The sequence below is a fragment of the Balaenoptera acutorostrata genome, chromosome 8 (genome assembly GCF_949987535.1).
Source record: "Balaenoptera acutorostrata chromosome 8, mBalAcu1.1, whole genome shotgun sequence".
NCBI classification, from domain to species: Eukaryota; Metazoa; Chordata; class Mammalia; order Artiodactyla; family Balaenopteridae; genus Balaenoptera; species Balaenoptera acutorostrata.
Window position 1 is genome coordinate 73,591,472 of NC_080071.1, and position 21,597 is coordinate 73,613,068.

At 47.9% G+C, this 21,597-nt stretch overlaps 1 protein-coding gene across 1 annotated transcript in view; it reads right to left on the minus strand.

The window, feature by feature from the left end:
* Positions 1-5,825: 5,825 nt before the first annotated feature.
* Positions 5,826-21,597, minus strand: part of MARCHF4 (membrane associated ring-CH-type finger 4) — a 100,845-nt gene continuing 85,073 nt past the window's right edge. The window contains exon 4 of the mRNA XM_007187882.2: positions 5,826-6,226. Coding sequence (XP_007187944.1) covers positions 5,859-6,226 — 368 coding nt within the window. The 3' untranslated portion in view covers positions 5,826-5,858. The remainder of the gene's footprint in view (positions 6,227-21,597) is intronic.

Below are 21,597 nucleotides of genomic sequence, written 5' to 3' on the forward strand. Positions count from 1 at the left end.
TCCGACTGGTGTAGGGCCCATTCACTTTTCTCCAACGTCTCTTGAATCAGGATAAACCTTTTAAATGCATTTTCACTTTTCTGAGAGGCAGTATAATGTAGTGGTTAACAGCCCAACATACAGCACCAGACTGTGGAGATATAAATTCTAGTGCTGCCTACATGCGGCTACGTGACCTTGGGCAGCGGCTACATGACCTTGGGCAGCGTGTTTAACCTCTCCGTGCCTCAGTGTCCTCACTAGAAAAATGAAAATAATAGTAGTTCCCAACTTTGTGGGGTTGTTTTGGGGCATTAAACGAGTTAATATACATAAAAAGCTTGAGATGAGTCTCGGCATATAGAGAGTACTATATGTTTGGCTATTTTTATTATTTCCCCAAAGTGACTGGGGGAAAGGGCAGTATTACCAGATGGAGAGCTTGAGCATCCACGTTTTTATGTAACAGATGCAGAAGCAGATTGTCCCCTCCCCATCTGAGAGGGCCCCTCAGGATCGTGGATGCCCTGGAGGTGCTCCGTGCCACGCTGCCACCTGGCCCAGGTACCGCGCCTTTCCTTGCTGGCAGGGCCTTAGGCGGACAGCAAAGCGCCAGACTTCAGCCAGCACCACGGGCACTGAGGATGCTCTGTTTTCAGGACTTTTCTCTCTCAAAAACTAAGAAGGCACGGGCGCAGCGTGAGCCTGCTTCTCTTTTCTTCCCTAAACCCTCCTCAACCACAACTCCTTCTCTTCCCTAAACATCTACTGAGCCCTTGGGTCAAAACTGAGTGTGCTGGGGAGGTGTTTGGTACATGGTTATGGGTCACTCATTTAAAGATGAAGGACTCGCCTCCGTGGCCAGTGGTCGGGGGTCAGGAGGGCACTGAGGGCTGTAGTTCTCATCAGACTGGGGCTTGGGCAGGAGGAAAGCCTTCACCCAGTGGACTCTTATTCCCACGAGAGGCTGGGTGAGGAGGAGATAGGATGCTGGAGGGGGAGAGGCAGCATGAAGAAGGACCCTGTGGTGGGACAAGGGTGCTTAGGCACCAACCCGATGCAGCCCAGACCCTGGACTCAGATCTGGGGTGAAGCCAGTCCCAGATCCTCACCACTTAGAGTCATCTTGGAGCGTTACTTAATCATCTATGGCACCCCAAGCACTTCCCAGTTCCCACATGCCCTTCTGCCAACAAGGGTGGGTGGAGATGTAGGGGTCGGGGGAGGTTTTAGGATCACTGCGTCACTGCTATAAACTCAGACCCTTACAGGTGAAAATCGTCCTTGTTTGCTTGTTACTTAACAGGATAATTTGAGAAAAGGTGATGAGGAATAATGCAAAATGTGTTTCTCATCTTGCCCCCAGCTCTCTCACCTGCACAATATAATGCATTCTGCTTACAAAGCACATCATTTCTCTTAGAAATTGGTTGTTGTTGTATCCAAACCATGCCTCTACTCTCTGTTATCTTTGAATCTCACGGGGCAAAACAAACAAAAAGCAGCAGTATATTATCTCATAGATAATTAAAAGTTCTATGATTTTCTTGGTTCTGTGCTCTAAGATGGTTACAGATTTGATTCTCCTGGTACACAGGGACAAGGCCTCTTGTGGGGTAATAACTGTGGGGTCCTCCTAAATTTTATGGGCTATTTTTAGACCTCCCCCCCCCGAACCCACTATTCTACACCACTCACTTGGAACCAGGGGCAAAAGTCTAGTCCCCAAATAGGATAATTTTTACTTTTTTTTTTTTCTAGAAAAGGTTTCTGTGATTCCTTATGCAAACTGACCCTTTGCCCATAAAAATACAGTTGAGAACTTCCCTGGTGGCACAGTGGTTAAGAATCTGCCTGCCATTGCAGGGGGACGCGGGTTCAAGCCCTGGTCCGGGAAGATCCCACATGCCGCGGAGCAACTAAGCCCCTGCGCCACAACTGCTGAGCCTGTGCTCTAGAGCCCGAGAGCCACAACTACTGAGCCTGCGTGCCACAACTACTGAAGCCCTCATGCTCCGCAACAAAGAGAAGCCACCCCAATGAGAAGCCCGCACACCGCAGCGAAGAGTAGCTCCCACTCGCTGCAACTAGAGAAAGCCCATGTTCAGCTATGAAGAACCAACACAGCCAAAATTAAAATAAATAAATAAATAAAAATTTTTTTAAAAAACCAACTATTAAAAAAAATATATATATATATGGTTGAATTGTGTCTTTTGTCCTTTGAGAATTCCCCACTGTCCAGATAAAGCCAACTTTCTACTATAGCGGCTTCCATTCAACCAGTGTATTAACTGAACAATATCAAAAATTGTTAGGTACCCTCAATTTTTTTGGTAGGGGACAGAAATAGTTTATAATTATTAAGTCCCAATTTCTCCAACCTCCAAAATTTTTCAGCAGATCTCTACCATAATGAGCCCCCTGTATTGTCCTGTCCCAGATTTCCCTTAATTTGGTGCCAGTTGTCCTGCAGGAGTGGACACCTGTCCTGTCAGGTTGCCTGGGATGGAATCCTGGCTGGTGATTATGAGCTAGTGACTTAACCTCTTTGCCTCGGTGCCCACATCTGTAAAATGAAGATAATAATGGTATCTACTTCATCAGTTATTGGAATACTAAGTATGTCGATGCATATAAATATTTAATTGGGTGCCTGGCACATAGCAAGAGCTTTAGGTGTTAGCTGGTATCTTGTCCCATGCATGGGGCTATACTTGGAAATGATGTGCAGGTGAATTCTCTGGACTACTTCTCACCGCTCTGCATTGGATAAATCTATGGGAAATCTAGGCCTTTTCTTGCAGTAGGAAGGATGATTTGCACATTTGGAAAAGGACAGTGGTTTCAGGTTGTCAGGGTGCACTTCTACCTTGAACCCCAGAGATGCATATAAAATATAAAAACCCAGCTCGCTCATTTTTGTACCCAAAAGCACCATTCCCCAGGGCACAGGGAATTTACCATCCTGTTGGGTACAGAGGTCAAAGGTTGACCTTTTCTATTCTATGATTGACCTTGAGAACTGGAGTGTAAGTTGATAGAAGTGGAAGCATGTCTCCTGCATGCTGGAAGGTCCTTCCGTTCTCTTCCAGGAGTGTCTTATTCACTCAAAAATATTTATTGAGCACCTACTGTATGCCAGGCACTACTGTAGGTCTGTAAGTCCTGGATATATAGTGGTAAACAAGACAGATGTGGTCCTTGATCTCTTGGTGCTTACATCATGAAGATCCAACAAACTCCAGAATCCCATTAGAACTTTTCATTAACCACCTCTTCTTCAATACAGTATATTCTGAATGATGACCCTGCATGACCACAATGTTCTGACGCTCCCTGCGAATCACCAAAGAAAGACGACATAATGGCCACTATAGTTCTGATGATGTGCATATTTTGTTGCATTCTGATACTTTTTTGAAAATAGATAATGCATGTCTGGACACATCTATATTTTTCATAAATATATGTATATATTTTGCCCATGCCATGTGACTTGTGGGATCTTTGTTCCCTGACCAGGGGTTGAACCCGTGCCCTCGGCAGTGAAAGTGCCGAGTCCTAACCACTGGACCGCCAGGGAATTCCCACATAAATATTTAATTAAACTGAATGGCCCATTCCTAGACTACAAGGAAAAAGAGATACCTTCCCTCTACGTGAATTACTTGTATGGTTTTGTTGGTTTTCACTTGTATGTTTTCTTTGTATGTGTCCTTTGGTCTCTCATTAATCGTATGTCTTTTCTGACCCTCTGGATTGTGAGCTTCCTCAGGGGAGGAACTTCCTAAGCCTGTGCACATCCCACTGATGACACTGCCTGACCAACTGCCGGCCCCAGGAAGGAGGGCCAGGTCACGCTGGAGGGAGGGAAAGCCTTGCCTGCTGCCTAGTGATATGTCTGAGCCCCCTCTCGGGGCCCTGCTCTGGGGGCTGTTTTCTGATGTTCAAAGGAAAACTGTCAGGGGAATGAGGTCCTAACATGCCCCTCACCTGTGGTTCTCTTAGCTTCTCTGAAATGACCAGATGGGGAGAAAACTCTCTAAATTTCCTCCCAGCACTAGTGGTCTCTGCTTCCAGGAGTCCTGGGCCGAAACCTGGGAAAAGTTGGGGAGTTGGTCCTCTTTTTGACTTGAAGGAATTCACCTGCTAGGAAGACAAGAAGAGGCCAGGAGTCCCAGGGCTTCACTGTAGGTTCACACACACACACACACACACACACACACACACACACACACACACAGAGGCCCTGCCCCATCTGTACCCTCAAAGGAGAAACCATTTCTTGTGAGGGATAAGACTCTAGGGGTGGAGCAGACACAGGAGAGAGGGAAAGCAAATTATACCATAGAGGGAAAACAGGACAGAGAAAGGAAAAACTCACATAGGGGAAAGGACACTAGTGGTAGGGAAAGAAATTTTATTTTCAAGCTTTTAAGAGAATAATACAAACAACAGAGAGTTTTAAAAAACCCTAAAAACTAGTTTAAAAAAGTACTTGACAGTGTCCCTTTCACACCCATGGATGATGCGACCATTGTGCAATGACAACAAGAAACTCTGCAGGTGACCACCCCGTGGCCTTCCCTGGCAGGGTCCCAGAACCAGCAGGCGGGCTCAAGGGACAGTGCTCCCTGCCAGGGTCCCTGGGCCCGCCTTGCTGCATGGGAGGGACCAGGGAGCCAGTAGCACTGAGGGATTAGCCAAACTACCCTCGGGGGAGGGTCCCGAGCAGCAAGGAATACTTAGATTGGTCTCCACTCCACTCCTTGGGGCACATCCGGCCAACTTCCTCCCATTCGCTGCAGCAGCTCTCCTGGGAGACCCTGGGCAGGAGGTGCCCTGCCATGGGGGGCCCCGGGTCTCAGCAGGTGCCAAACCAGGAGTGGCCGTGGCCCTGAGCACGTCCTGGCCATGGGTGGTATCGGGTGATTGGGAAAATCACTCCTGGATTGACAGCTTTGAAGGCTGAAGCCACGGCAGCAGGACTGTGCTCGAGATACCCATGGGAAATCTGTACTATTGTTGTGTGTGTGTATGTGTGTGTGTGTGTGTGTGTGTGTGTTTCCTGTAAACATCTTTGAGCCAAATCACCATAAAATAAAGTAACAAGGGCACAGAAAGACACCCTACTCCAAACCTACGCCCTCTTTGAGCCCATCTGAAATTGGGAGTTCCCAGTTTGGAAGGTTTGGGAGGGGAAGAAACCCCCCTCCCTCTGGCGGCTCAGGCCAGCATCTCCCTCCCTGCCCCTGAGGCCTGAGTCAGGAATCCTGCCCACCCAGGTGAGCCCAGGGGCCGCAAATGCTAGGAATCTCATCCCTGCCAGCTCCCACCCATCCCTCTCCCTCCCCCCAACTGCCCCTGGAACACAGCCCAGGGAGAAACCAAAGCAAACTCAAGGGTAAAACAAGGAGGGCTACAAGTGCTTTTCCTTCCCACACGTGCACACGTGGGCACCACCGCGACCAGACACGCAGCTTCGCCCCCCCCCCGCCAGCCGCCACTTCTCCCCGGTGTTTTGCACAGGGGGGCACCTCTGGGTGCCTTTGCTGTTGTGTTTTGTTAGGCTCAGTATGTATTGCACTTCGTTGCTGAGTTTGTATTGGTTTTCCTCGTGCTTGTTGGAGACCGGTATTGCCTGGCTGGAGATCACGAAACCGCTCACAGCACCAGCCTCCCTCCAACTCCAGTCCTGCCCCCAGGCCCCCCGAGCGCCCCCCCCCACCGCCTGCCCTCTGGCCCCTGGGGTGCCTCCATGCCTCCCCACACCTGCTCCCCAGATGGCGTCCTGTCAGGGGCGCCCCCCCCCGCCCCTCCTCTCCTCGCTCCCGTGCGTGCGTGTGTGGTCACAGCTCCCTCCCAGGTCTCTCCTCTCACACCGTCGTGACCCTCATGACCAGCTCTCGGCTGCCGCCCTGGGGGCTCCGCTGTTCATGAGGTCTTAAGTGACTCAAGATGTGCAGGATGGTGTAAGCACAGTGGTGATCGGACAGAGGGCCTGAGGGGTGGCCGGCCGCCCGGGCAGGGCCTTCCTCAGGGGCAGGGGTGCCCGCAGCCTCCTCTTCGGAGGGGGGCGCGTTGGCCTGGGTGGACGAGGAGGTCCGGGGGTTGGTCCTGCCTCCTGCCTTTTGATCCTCCAGGTCTTTCGTCTTGTCATAGTTCAGCACTTTCCACTGCTGGTTGACAGCCTGCCACCGTTTAAAGATGCGGTACACGGAGGGTCCCTCATGAATGATGAGGCCTGGGCAGCAGGGAGAAGAGAACAACAAAGGCGAGTAAGAGATAGCAGCTCGCTGCCGGGAGAAAACAGTCTCCCTCTGTTTATAAGCGAGTACAGGCATTGGGTAAGCCAGATTTATGTTGGTTTGATTTGTTCTTTTCAAACCTACCTTTCAGCTCTGGGCCACATGGCAACCATCCTTACATTTCTAGGCTCAACGAGTCTTTGGAAGTATGTGGAAGGCCACCACACCGAGGGCCTGAAATAGTCGGGCACCTACATGTAGTGCTTTTGCCTGCCTCTGCTCTACCCCTCCTACTCCTTGGCCTGACAAAATCCAAATTCATTGTCCATTAAGGCGTAATACAAATATCTTTTTCTCCCTCTGCCATGTATCTGTGGCACCTGGCACTTAGCAGATGTTGACTGAATCCTGTGCCTTCAAAGGTACCGTAAAAGAAACCCTATGGTCATTCCATACCTGCTGAATGTCCGAAATTCCACTGATTACCTCTCGGCTATTTAACAACAAACCCAGTGCTACTAATATACACACATTGCTGGCGGAGAGAACTTTGGCATGGCTCTATGGGCCAGGGGCAGTGTAGAGTCAGAAACGAGCTATGTCAGACAACCAGGAAACTAAATATTAATTGTGTGCCTACTATATGCTAAGCACTAGGGATAGCACAGTGAGCAGGACAGGCAGAGTCCTGCCCTCAGAGAGCTGGCATTCCAGTGGAGAGACACACAACAGACACGGAAACAAACCAATAAGACTATTTCAGGCACGGACATATGCTATGAGGAAGATAAAATAGGGGGAAATAGCCACTGCCTGCAGACACTGAGAGTCCTGTTTGATGCAGACGGTAGTAAGCGCTTGTGAGGGAGGTGATATCTGAGTTGAGACTTAATTTCTTCTTTTTGTCTTTTTCTTTTTTTTTCCAGCCGGGCCACACAGCTTGTGGGATCTTAGTTCCCCGACCAGGGATTGAACCTGGGCCACAGCCGTGAAAGCGCCAAGTCCTAAACATCGGACCACCAGGGAATTCCCTTGAGTTGAGACTTAAATGATGAGAAGGAGGGATCCATGCAAAGTCTGGAGAGAGAGCACGTTAGTGGTAAGAACTGCAGGCCCGAAGGCCAGGAAGTGGGAATGCAAGGCACCCGGCTCAGAAAGGAAGTCAGGGGCTTCCCTGGTGGCGCAGTGGTTAAGAATCTGCCTGCCAATGCAGGGGGCATGGGTTCAAGCCCTGGTCTGGGAAGATCCCACATGCCGCGGAGCAGCTGGGCCCATGAGCCACAATTACTGAGCCTGCGCGTCTGGAGCCTGTGCTCCACAACGAGAGAGGCCGCGATAGTGAGAGGCCCGCACACTGCGATGAAGAGTGGCCCCCACTTGCCACAACTGGAGAAAGCCCTCGCACAGAAACGAAGACCCAACACAGCCATAAATAAATAAATAAATAAAAGTTAAAAAAAAAAAAAAGAAAGGAGGTCAGTGTGGCCAGGGCGCAGGGAATGAGTGAATGAGTGGGGCAGTGCAGGGAGATGGGGGTCAGAGGCCAGTCTATGGTAAGGCCTTATAGGCCATGGCAAGGGATTTATATTCTACCTTGAGTATAAGGGGAAGCCATTGAAGGGCTGTAATAGGAGGACGATGTGGTCTGATATACCCTTCAGAAAGGCCATCCTGACTCCTGTGAAACAATAGACTGAAGAGGGACAAGAGTAGATGCCGAAGACCGAGAAAGTGATGTAGTGATGCAACTCGGCAATGATGGCCGCTTAGACTAAGGTGTAGCGGCGGAGGAAGTGAGAGGCCACTGGAGTCAGGATGTATGTTGGGGGCAGAGCTGACAGACTTGTTGGCAGGTGAGGTGAATCAAGAGAAAACTCTGGACAACTCTGAAGCTTCTGGCCTCAGCAGTTAGATGAGTATTGGTGTCATTGACTGAGGTGTGGTGGGCATGAGGGTCAGGGGTGTGGATCTGTGTGTTGGTGGCAGCCACTGTATTGGTTTCCAATTGTTGCTATAACAGATCGTCACACATTCAGTGGCTCGAAACCACACAGATGTATTCTCCTGCAGTTCTGAAGATCAGAGGTCTAAAAATCAGTGTCACTGGGCTAAAGTGAAAGTGTCATCAGGGCTGTTTTTTTCTGGAGGCTTTGAGGGGAGAATCTATTTCCTTGCCTTTTTTCAGCTTTTAGAAGTTGCCTGTGTTCCTTGCCACTTCCTTGCATCACTCTGCCCTGTTCTTCTGATGTCACATCTCCTACTCCTCTCCTGTCATTGAGTCTCCCTCTACCTTTCTCTTATGAGAACACTTTGATTACATTGGGTCCACCTGAATAATCCACAAAACTTTACCTGTTACAAGATTCTTAGATTAGTCACATCTGCAAAGTCCCCTTTGCCATATAAGGTAACATTAACAGGGATTAGGACCTGGGTGTCTTGGGGGACCATTATTCAGCCTACTACATTCATTAATAGTTCTATTTTGGTTATGGTAAATTTAAGACACCTGATAGGAATCTCAATAGAAGGGCTAGGTAGGCAGTTGGACATATGAGTCTGAAGCTTAGGAAGAACTCTTGCCTGGTGATGGAGGTCATCAGTGTAGAGGTGGAATCTGAAGCCTTAGGAATGGCCCAGATCTCCTGGGAGAAGAGGTAGACAGACAAAAGAAGAGGGCCTATGACAGAGCCCTGAAGCTTCCGGTAATATGGAGGTTTGGTGGAGGCAGAGCCAGGAAAGGAGGTTCTGAAGGAGCAATAAATGGTGTAGAAGCAAGACAAGCAAGTGTGGAGACCCAGAAGTCTAGAGAAGGACATGTTTCATGAAAGAGCGTGTGCTAACTCCTTGAAATGCTGTTGAGAGGTCAGCGCAAGTGAAATGAGGATGAGGATGAAATTAGCTTGGTGGGCACAGAGGAGGTAGGAGGAAAGATGCAATAGTGGGAAAATCAGGTAGTTCTCATCCAAGAGCATCTTTTTCTTCCATGAAGTCATCAGCTAAGGTGGGAAGGGATAAGGGAGGAAGTGTTGAAGATTTGTGGGGAGAAGAGAAGGTGGAAAATAATTATCTTGCAGAGTGAGAGAATGAATTTACAAGGGAGAGGTGGTAGAATTATCTGACAGTGTTGAGCACCTATTTGAGATTTGTGGCCACAATTTAAAGTGGGTCTAGTCATTGGTTGGGTGGTTTTAATTAGCATAGACTGTCTTTCCAGGTAAGTATGGCAGGAGAGAGAGTGGGACATGAGAATTATGGATGTTTGCAAAGGGGGTGTTTATCACGTTGGCCCATGGAGTCTAGACCGGGAAGGAGGGAAGTAAGAACACAAAGGGATAAGGAATAATGAAAATGGAAAAGTGGAAAACGATAGGGTCAATGCCAAGAGGTTTCTATGAATTTGGAGAATTGCTAGAGTTGGTGAACTACAAGGATAGGGGGTGATGATCAGAGAGTGGGGTGTTTAAATCCAGATTTTGAAGGGATGTGGTTCTTGGTGGTGGTGAGCACTAGGGAGTGACCACTTGAATGGGGCTGAGGTGGGCTGGAGGGAAAGTTCTTCGGAATAATGAGGAAGGCAGGGAGTTGGACAGATTATCTGCATCAGCCATCCTCAGTTCTATCAGACCAAATGCCCCCTTTTTATAACAAATTATAACAAATATATTTTAATATCCCCTTTTCTGTTCTGAAATGGAACTTACAAAATAATCCAAGCTACTATAGTTTCTTTTTTAAATTAATATAATGCCCTAACAGATTATGTAAAGAAAAACAAAGGGGAAGTCATTTTATAACATGATAATATAAATTTCAATATAAATGCTGGGGCACAACCACTTTAGAAAACAAACCAAAAACCTCATACATTTGCAAAAAGCCCCCTAGGGGATGGTAACACCTCTTCCAAGGACCACTGATCTACAGAGATGCTGAGACAGGTGTGGTGGGAGGGAGTGTGTGAGCCAGGTGCACAGGGGATGTGAGCAGTGAGCAGGCAGTCAGCAGCCAGCAGCATCCAGAAGGGAAAAGGGCTGGTGATGTATAATGACATTCACTTCAAAGGGGCTGGGGCTTCTGGAAGATAAAGGAAGAGAGGCAGTTTGGAGATGGTAATGGGGAGCAAGGAGGACTCGGCCCCAGCTCCAGGCCCCCAGGGTACAGTGTACTGGAGACAAAGCAGCCACCACTTAAGACAGCCATGCAAGAAACAATGTCCTCAGGAGACAGCTTTATTTCAATTAAAGGATGATGAAAGGAACACTCGGAGGAGAGGTTGCCAATGGTGGACCATGAGGTCCAGAGGGCATGTGGAAGGGCTGGGAAGAAAGGGCCAGTAAAGGGATGAGAAAAATAGGAAAGGGATGATTGTCCATATGGTGAAGATGGTTTGAGAGGCTGGACTCAACGGTGAGTTAGATGACTGGCGATGAGGTACAGTGGGATTCTCTTGCAGCACTGTAAATCTAGGGGCAGCTGGTCTGTCCCCTGCGAGGAAGAGCTGATTCATAGGAGCAAACAGTGATGAGTCACTCCAGCCAACTCCACGTCAAGCAAAGAGACTGGATGGGAACATCTCAAAGCCTTTTCAACCTCCAACACGCTGTGATTCTAGGAGACAAGACAGCCACCCACTGCTACTCTTTCCTCCAGGACTCCAACAGCTCCTAAACTTGTACTTTGTACAACAGGTCTTCGAGGGTTCACTGAAGGAGAGACAGTCTCCCTGTAGCCCAGTTGTTCCTAATCCTTTGGATCATGTGTCCCTTTGAGAATCTGATGAAAGCTAAGGACCATATTCCTGGAAAAAAACCCAGACACATGAACTGTCTTTATGATTTTAGTGGGTTCATAAATCTCCTTTGGACCCCTTGATCTCCTGCCTGGTTCTGGACAAGGAGACTTCCTCTCTGCCCACTTTCTTACCCTCTCCCAATGTGCCAACTCTCATCGCTTCCTTCAACCTTTTGAATACATGCCTGTGCACCCTTGGTACTGCAGTGCTCACTTGTTCATTTATTTCACAAGCCTTGTTCGAACACTACTATGCTCTTTCCCCTAGATTGTATGCTCCTCGAGGCCAGGGGTCAGATATGGTTGAGGCTTGGGCAGCTAATATGGTATTGGGAGCTTAATGAAGCCCTGGTGATGATGGAGGACATAGGGGCCTTTTGGGGGGGGGGGAATCAGGATTTTTTGAAGCCCCAAACTCACTCTTTCCAATAAGAGTCACTACACTTGATTCTTAATTAGCTTCTTAATCAGACAATTTTACGCTGATTGAAGAGGGTGGCTTAAATTTTCGGTCTGAATGCTACCTCCTCATTATCTGTCTAGTGTTCAGGAAATAACTAAACCATTTTAATGGATAGATGGCTGAAGGGAAGGAAGGTGCACCTGTTTTTGTAGATAATGCTTGTTTGCCAAAGTTGGAAAAGCACAAACTACCTCATTCGCATCCACTCCCGAGCCCTCTCTCTGCTTCTTGCTCTACAGATTACTTATCGATTCCTTGAGCAGCAGAATTTTTTTTAATGAGGGACGATGGGTGGGGCTCATTTGATAGGGACAGGTCAAGTGGGCAAAGTTGAAGAGAAGGGAGAGAAAGAAGATGAATGGGAAAATGGATAGAGAGAAAGAGAGACTAAAGTTAGAATAGGAGGAAAGAAGGCTATTGGTGAATGGAGGCGGAGAAGTAGTAGAAAAACAAAATAGAAAATTAGAGTGCATGGCAATATCAGAAATTCAACACATTTTGATTGAGTCCCTTTCTGGGGTTTTCAATTTAATTTATCTAGTAACCACCTAACAAGGTGCCCAACCCTGGGCTGTATTCACTGATACAGTTCTAGAAGAACTGCTGCCTTCCTCTTTCTCACGTCTCTCCATCTTTCAGGGCCCCTCTTCCTGTAGGCTCCATAGGATGTCAGAACGCTTCATTTGTCATCGTATCTCTCCCCGAGCCTCCAGCTGAAATGGCCCTTCGCTCGGCCCATGAGGATGGGAGGGAAGGTGGCCTTTGTGAGTAGGTTGTCCTGCCTGCACAGCTGCCCTGCCCCTAACTCACCACAGTGCTGTCAGGGAGTTCTCCCTGATGTGGCATCCCAATCCTCCACTGCTGAATTTTGGCCTTTGGTTCTTGCTGTGTCCATAGCGGTGAGATACAATTTAATTCTGTTTAGTTAGCATTTCTTGAACCTATTGTGTGTTTCTATGAGCACATGTGATGGAACAAAAAACAGATTCCCATGATGTACGGAGTTAATAGGCCAGGGCTGACTGAGAAGTATGCAGAGAAGAGCTCTGGTCCCCTCAGTGACACCAAATCCTGCTTCCCACCCTCACCTCTTCCCCGACTAGTATCCTAGTTTAAGTGGCATAAAGGTTGCAGACAACTAACTCTACAACAGTGCTTCTCAAACTGGAGAGTTAATGAAAACACAGATACCTGGGCACCACCCCCAGACAATCTGACTCAGTAGGTCTGGGATGAGGACTAAGAATTTGCATTTCTAAGAAGCTCTCAGGTGATGCTGATGTATGGACCACACTTGAGCAGCACTGCCTAGATCATGGTCCTTATCCAGACCTACTGCCTCACGGAAGGCTCCGAATTTTGATCAAAGAGCTATAGGTAATTTAAAAAAATACTCTATTTCCAGATGTGACAGACATGAAAAGCTCAGGCAGCTGAAGAAATGGATACTTCCTCTCCTAGACCCAAAGACTTTTGGGTCCCACAATTTAGGGTCAACTCACTGATGAACATGTATTGAACATTCAGAGTACCTGCCACTTACTAGCCTTGTGGCTTGAGGTAAGTTAATTCCTCTTTCTGAGCCTCAGTTTCCTCATCAGAAAGTGGGGGCTGCTATCCCCTTGCTTATAGGGTAGTTATGAGATTAAATGAGGTAATGAATCCTGCATGCTGATGCTTACACTGTGCTGGGCACACATTTACACTCAATGCCACATGATATTGATTGTTTGGGGGAAATTACAGGACAGAAAAAGCCCACTCATATCTCCTCCTCCTCCTCCTTTATTGCCAACCCCGTTCCCAGCGAGAAGCACCTGTTCTTCTGTCTCCTAAGTGTCCTTCCCAATCCTCAGTCATTGCTTATAGATGAATAACATGCTAGACCTGAAAGGAGCTCTGGAAACCAGCTGATTCTACACATGTCCCAAATATCCTTGCATTGGTGTAATTGAGAGGTCCATTCCTGGAAGTGTGTTTCTGAAGCTCTGCCCTAAGATACTGTAGGTTTTTTTTCCTGTGGGTTTTTTATGAGGCTTAGAGCTCTCACTATCTGGACAGATACTAACAGAACTGCATTTCTCAGCCACGCTGGGTGGTGATGGTGAAGGTCATGGTGATGGTGATGATGGTGTTGGTGATGAGAGTCAATATTTATTGAATGCTTACTATGTCCTATCACTAAAAGGGCTTTGCAAATATGGTCAACTTATCTCACAAACCTAATAAAGGAGGTGACATTATCTCCACCTTACAGAACAGGAAACTGAGCTCAGAGAGCCCTCTGCACTCAGGTGGAGCTAGGTGCCTGGCACTGAATGTGAGCATGAGTCAAGCCAAGATTCAAGAAATGGGTACTGAGGGGAAAAGTGTATGTGTGCGTGTGTGTGGTGTGCGCTCGCACGCGCGCGTGCACCTTATCCATACTCGCTTGTATTTTCTATTAGATGGAGATAAAAGATTCAAAAGCCTAAGGAACCGTGGAGCCACAAGATGCAAGGGTCTTCGGTCCCTGAATCACTGTGTGGAGGAGAACCTCCCACTGACAGGAACTTCTGCTGGGTTAAAACACTGAATTTGGGGGCTTACTTTTTTTCAATCTACTGGAGTTACCCTAATTAAAATACCTCCAGTGCTAGATTAGGGGCCACAGAGAAAAGCAGTTGTGGCTCAATGACACATTTCACGTGGTCCCCAAAATATATTACCTGGCTTGAGCATCCACTTTATTTACCAGATTGTGGCTATTTCTAGCCACAAACCCACCATCAATGGACAGACTTGTCACTTCTGAATCCGTCCCAAAATGCGCTGCAGGCACTGAAGGCAGTTCCTAAGAGCTGTTCCTAAAATATTTGAGCCCTGTCAGCATAACTGGAATAACTGAACTGCCTCCCAAGGGGTCTCCTTGGAGGGGGACAGCGCTTGCTTGGCGTGTCTACTTCTGAATCGGTCATCTTCATCCTCCAAGCATCCGGCAGCTCAGGCGTGGAGAAGGGCGACCATGCAGAGGAAGCGGGGGTAGGGGGATGGAGGGGAGGTGCTTAAGGAAGGGGGTGGGGGGATATGAGTTAACAGTTAATCCAGAAAGTTGGATAAGCCACATGCAGGTAACAGAACATGGACTGAGCATCGTCTGGCCCATTTTTGTGGCTGACGCTTACGGGTTGTTTGGCCTGGCCCAGCAGTGTTGGCAATCCCCGCAGTCACAATTGCCAGCCTCCGAGAGTCATGACCTCTCACAACGGAAGTAATTCAAAAATCCTGGAATGTCAGACCTGAAAGGACCTTGTAGGTTATCAGGTTCAACCCTCTCAGTTTATAGGTAAGTCAGCTGAGTTGTAGAGAGAGGCAGTAACTTGCCCCAGGTCACAGAGGTAGCTGGTAGCTTATCTGCTCATCAGATCTAGGTCTCCTGCTTCCTAGTCTCTTCTGCTACACCAGGCTGCCTCCTCCATATTTTCAGTTTCCTAATCAGGGAATTAAGAGGTTTGACAGGTGAGGTCATTTCTACCCAGAAGGAGGGAGGGAGGGAAGGAATCCTTGCGGCATATGTGTGTTTTTTGTTCATGTGAATTAAAATTAAGTTTGAAAAACAATGTTTTCACAGCCCTGCTGCCCCCACCCCCTGCCCACTTGCTGTAAACTGGGATTTGAATTCCTTTATCTCAGAGGGCAGGTACCAGGTACCTCTAAATCATAGGAAAGTTAGTCAGTATACTGCACACAGAGGAAGTTTTAACAAAACCTTTTCTATAATTTCATCAATTACCCTAGCCCACTGTTTTAAAGATTTGGAGCAGTTTCAGAATCTTGCTCACTCTCCTTACCCTGACCCCATTTCACTCACAAGTGAAAAACAAACATGATGAGGATGAGGTCCTCATTTTTGCAGAGTTGACTTCTTGGTGGCCAATCTCTTGGGTCTGTGGAGTGAAAAAAAAATGTTTTTGGTGCCAGAGACCTTAATTAATTTGCTCTTGTTAAATCCTAATCACTTGACCCACTGGAGCAGAGAATGTCCCATTTGTTTCCTGGGTAGCTCTGTCAACTTCTCCGCCGGGGAAGACAGCGTCATTAGAGATGACGGAAGAGAAGGCAGGTGGAAAGAGGACGTTCAATGTAATCAGATCTGCTCATTGAGGGGACACGGGTGAGGGAGCCAAAACCTTCCGGAAGAGGCACTGCTCCAAATAACAGCAGATTCTCAATTATGGGAGGACTCTGGGTCAGGCTCTCCAGGCTGTGGCTGGATTCAGGTTTTAACTGTTCGGGCCTACCTTTATTGAGTGTCTACCTCGAGGGAAATCTACCCTGACCAAGTACCTCCTACCCTGGTCACTGATACGTATAAGTGTCTGCTCCTTTCCATGTGCCATCTTATTCAATCCTCTCAGCAAACCTCTGAAGACAGTATTATTCGCCCATTTCACAGATGGGAAAACAAAAGCAGAGAGAGGTTATGCAAATCACTTAAGGTCAAAAGGTTAGTAAGAAACTGAGCAATATGCAGTCCCAGACCATTATGTGGCATCTCTCCTGCCACTTCGGAGACCCAGCACTCTGGGTTTTGTGGCTCAGTCCCTCCTGCTGTTTTCTCATCTTCTGTCTCCTTCCATCTCTTAAGTGTTTAATGCTCCCCAGGTCTCTGTCCTTAGTCACCTACTCTCTGAACATTCCTCCTAAGTTATCTATTCAAAATCCACAGCTTCAAACACCTCGAATTGTTGCCTTCCAAATCTGTCTTCAACTGCCTACTTTCCTTACCTGTTCCCCTTCCCATCAGTTACCAGCCATGGTCAGAAACGGTTCAATACCCTCTACGTCTTCCTCTATGTCACAGGAGGGGACCACCTGTGCACTAAAAGAAAGCCTTTCCCTCTTTCTACCCCAGCCAAGAGACACCTTCCTGGCCCTGCATTCTCCTCTTTGCAGATAATGTCCTCCATGTGTCTTGCATCTCTTCTACTGCAAACTCTTGACTTAGCAACTGCCTCTTGCCTCTCTGCCTGGATTTTAGGTTTAGGATGGTCCTTTTTTTTTTTTTTTTTGCTGCCTTTGCTGAAGACATATACTCTGGTTCCCATTTGTTTCATCCATTGCCCACCCCGTTCTCATGCTCAGCAATGGCGCCTAGTCCCCACTCAAGCCAGAGCCCCGGGGCTCCCACTTGCCTGAAGGAGTTCAGGCAGTCCTATCAAGTCCACAACCTATGTGCTTCTCAAGGTCATCCCATACACTTCTTCCCCATTGCCGCTGTTTTGCATCTCTTTCCTTCTTGCTCAGACTATTACAAGCATGTTTCCAGCTGGCTTCTCGCAATGTCTAGTCTGTCCAGCTCTGATCCATCCTCCCCAGAGCTGCCAGAGCTGTCTCTTTAAAACACACATCTGATCATAATTCTTCTCTGTATAAAATCTTATCAAGCCCTCCCCATCACCAGCAGGGTAGTCTGAGCTGCTTAGCACATGATTCGTGATCGGTGAGATCTGGTTCTTGCCAACCTCCCCATCCCCATGACCCACCTCTCCACCCTGGCTCTTTGCACCGAGCCATATAAATCTGCCCAAAGTTTCCTAAGCACAACTTGTTCTCGCACGTCTCTGTGTCTCTACACATGTTCTGCCTGGAAAGTTCTTCTCCACTCTTCTGGATAAATTTTGACATATCTTTTAAAACTAGCTCAAGAATAGGGTTCCTTTCTTTAGAAACCCTTCTTGGACACCTCTGAGAGAGTTAATTGCTCTCTTCTCTGTTCTACCTTCCTCTATATCTTGTAAAACTCCTGTTATGTTGTGATTTATTTGTAGACTGTGAGCTCCTTGAGGGCAGGGATTGTGTCTCATTCATCTCTGTGTTAATATTCCCTAGTTTCAGGAACAAAACAAGACATCCAACAAATGCTACTGAATGAATGGATCTGACCATCCCAAGCCCACTCTGATTCAGTCATTTCCTGTGTTCACTCATCTCTGTGTCCCAGCTCTTATTATTGCCATCAATAATTACCTTGTCTGTCTCCCCAGTGAAGTGTAAGATCCTTGAGAGCAGGTGCCCTTTCAATAAATATTTCTGAGTGAAGGAATGGATTCCCTAATTTCATGCTAACCAATAAATTTAGCTACCCACATCCCAAGTACCTTTCACCAGAGTGTCACAGGGAGACAAACCACCCAAATTTCATCTCAACTTCTCAAGCCTCCCTCTCAGTTGGTGTCAGAACAGCACTGATTAAAAGGGAGGTACAACAATGGCTAACCTCCAAAACCCTGAGTACGGGACAGGAGCAGCTGGGGCTCACTGAATTTCTTATTGTTACCAGCCATTACTCTATAGGTCAAGGTATTACTGGACCAATTTCCCCTCAACCTGCCTCCTCATCTAAGCCCTGCATCTGCAATTTCACAGAGCAATCAGAGATGAAATAGGCAGTAAGAAGTGCCCAGGAATTGGAGCCAGAAGTTCGTGGTCCAGTCCTCAGCTCTGCCATCTGCTTAGTTATGTGACCTGGAGCCCAACTTCTTTAAACCTATTCTCACCTGTTAAATATGGATAACACTTAACCCTGCTTATCTTTTAGGGTTGTTGGCCCCTTTCTCAGTTCCTCTCTGTTGCAGGGGTTTGATGGTTTGTTCTGTCTACAGCAACTTACATCTGGCTTTCACAGTGGCATAGATTGGTCTAGGGAGTTAGGACTGTAAGCCAAGAGATGCTTAATCTGTAGAGGCAGCTCGTATCCCAGAATATACAACCCTCTGATATGACCAAGTCCAGAGACATTGTCCACAACCCTGGACCCATGCTGCATCAAACAGAGAATCCAGACCTTCCTGGCAACCATTTCAGGCAAAATCCTTTGGTGAGAACCAAAGGCCATTGTCTGAAAGTCATTGCTTTCACTGATTGACCTGGAGGCCAGCCAGGTGGACACAGCCATGGATGGGGCTGATGTGGCTTCACAAGCAGCCAGCTGACCATGTCCCAGACTCTGCATCCTCTTAGCTTCATGGCAGAGAATATCTGCTGAGCTGGTGTTGGGGCTGAGTGGAGTTTCTCCTCATGTGCCTCTCCCACTCTCACCAACTTTCCCTTAGCACACCACTCTGATAGAAAAGGTAAATACATTTTTAAGGATTAATTAAACCTCTATATTATGTTTACTCAGATTTATACTATCTGAGGCCATTTAACAGTCTAGGGAATAGACCAAGCTGTCTGAAGAATATAGAAAGTTCAAAGAATTATATTAACAAACAGCCTTATTCCTTTCTTACTCCACCTCTTGAGTTAACCCGGGGCTAGACTCATTTTCCTTTCTGCCGAGGATAAAATTTCTATCCAGGTACTAAATTGCTCCATCTATCCAAGCAGCTTGGATCTATGGATATGGATTCTTTCAGTCAACATTTTTATTTACCCAACATCTCTTGAAAACACCCACCTCCCTCATTTCCACTTCCACCCACTCTCTGGTGAGGATCCCACTCTTCCTCTGCCCACCATTTCACATCACCTTCTTCCACTCTCCCAGGACTTCTGGAAGGAAAGTTTCTTCTTTTCCAATGCAAGTGAGCTACATGATTGAGTTTTAAAACTGGTGACTGCCTCCAAAGTCTGTAGGTGCCCCCCTGTGGCTCTCTGTGGCTTCCATCTTTGTGCAGTAACAGGACCACATTGTGCCTCCTCCTGGCTGGCCCAGCCTGGTCTCTGGCCCTGTTCTAGCTTCTCTGCCTCGCATCGGTTCAGCGAATCAGGCCAGAAGTCCAGATTCACGCATGGAGGCAGGAGGCGTAGGAGAGAAGTGGCACACTCTCCTTCTAGAGGAACAGACTGGACCCTGGGTTGGCATTCCGGTTTGTTTCCCCTGAACATCTGATGAAGGTGGAGTGTCAGCTGGGTTATAACCTTGCCTAAGTTGGAGGTGACCCCTGACGGGTGGGTGCTTTACTGTGACTACTGCTGGCAGGCTGTAGCATTGGGCTTTCTGAGTCCAGTGACTCTGGTGAATAAGTGTGACTTTTGCGGGGATCCTGGAAACCAGGCCAAGATGGGACCCACTGTTGTGGATCTCATCTCCTTGTTTCTGAACTATCATTTGGGGGCTGAGAGACTAGCCCTAGACTAAGATAGGGAGTGTGGGGAGGACTCGCCTGCAGAGGTAAGCTGGGCCTGCCTTACGGAGGCTGTGGGTCCTGGCCTGCATTCCTCTAAGTGGATCTGGTGCCAAACATGCTCTCTTGTAGTTCCGTGAGTCTGAACGTCTAGTTGAGCCTAAAAATAAAGAGGCTCCACCTGATTTTCCCTTCCAGAGAGCCCTGAAAAGCTGACATTTTTACACCCACTTTTGCAGTGCTGTGTGTTCCCCCCCACATGCCAACTGACCAGAACATGGCAGAGGAGAAGAAGTGTCTCGTACTTGAACTTCACCCTTACAACCACCATCATTACTCTTGATCATCATCATCATCATCAAAATCATCATCATCGCAACCAGCACAAGAATGTGTGCATTCCAGCTCCTGCCTGCCACCTCCCGCTCTCTTAAGTACATCACATATTACTCCCTTTTTAACTTTGTCTCCCAGCATTTTCTCCTAGGGACAGCATCTCCTAAAAAAAAACAAAAACAAAAAACTCTGAACTGAGAGCCCCACCGTGCTGCCTGAATTAGCCTAAGACAAATTCTTCAGTCTCAGAGTTTCACCGTCTGAAAAATGGGAGGAATAATCATTGCCCCTGGGGACACGCTTCTGAAACAGAATTAGCTCCAGTTAGGATCAATAAAATAATAGAGCAGTCTGAACTTTTTAAAGGTGAGATAGTCTAAATATAAATATATCTGACCACTTTTGGACGGCACCAAAAGCGATTAGGGTCCCTATGCATTCCCCTTCCGTCCGACGGCTGTCTCCACGCAGTCACTGGCTGCCAGGGCAGAATGGAGAGTTCCTGGTGTGGCTGTACACCTGGGAAACGATGTTTTCCTGAAAGCTTGGAAGCAAGGACAACAACGTGAAAACCCTCAGTATATGGCTCACTCGGCTTCTCCCATAAATGGAGTGACTGAGTGCCACATGTATACAAGAAGAGAGAGGAAAGTGGGCCGGGGGGAGGCAGGTAGATAGAGGAGCCAGGAAGAGACAGAGGAGATGGTGCTGAGGAGCCCTCCCCAGGGGAGACACCATGAGCACCAGGCAGGCCAGAGGAGGGGTGCTGGGTGGCTCAGAGCCCCAGGGAGCAGGCCTGCGGTGAAGGCCCCGCCTGTAAGTGGGCCCAGGTGCACTCAAAGTCATAGGTGGCATCTGTCAGTACTCCATAAGTGACTCTGCGGGATTCCTGGTATCTGATGTGAGGATAATGGAAAGAGCGTTAGACCGCCAGTTGGGAGACCTTGCTTCTAATCCCAGCTGAGCAATCTTGAGAAGATTACTTCCCTTCCCTGGACCCCTGTTCTCTCAACTTCAAAACAAGGGAGTTGCACTGGTCAATCACATGACCAATTCTCTTCTATGTCCAGTTCTCTCCGTTTTCAAATCTATGGCCCTGACTGGGAGATGGTATTTATGTTCCTCTCTCTCACCCACGCTCCCTCCAGGGCAGGAGCTTATGGGTGACTTCGTTGGCCCATGGGCTGTGGGCAGAAGGGACAGGGTGCCAGTACTGAGCAGAAGCTCTGAGAAGCACTGCGGGTTTCCACCCATACTCCTGTGCTCCTGCGCTTGGCTAGAAGAATACACCCCAGTAGTCCCTGCTCCTTTAGCCTGGGCCCCACCATGAGGAGAAGGCCTGAACCCAATACACAGTCAGAAGCTAAGTCCAGCCAAGCCCAGCAGAACCAAACCATCTTGCAGACCCATGAATGGGACATAAATGCTTGTTGTGAGGCAGTGCGACTTTAGAGTTGTTTGTTACTGCAGCCAAAGCTGATTCATACACCACGTGACAGGAAAGCATGTCTCACAGATGCGCACACCAGGGACTGATCAAAAGCCTGCCTGAAGGAGAATGAAGGGCAGCTGGAAGGGCCCCTACGGGAAGGCTTCCACTGCTTCCCCCTCCATGCCAGAGCCACACACCTCCATACGGAGACACACCTGGCTTTTGGCATCA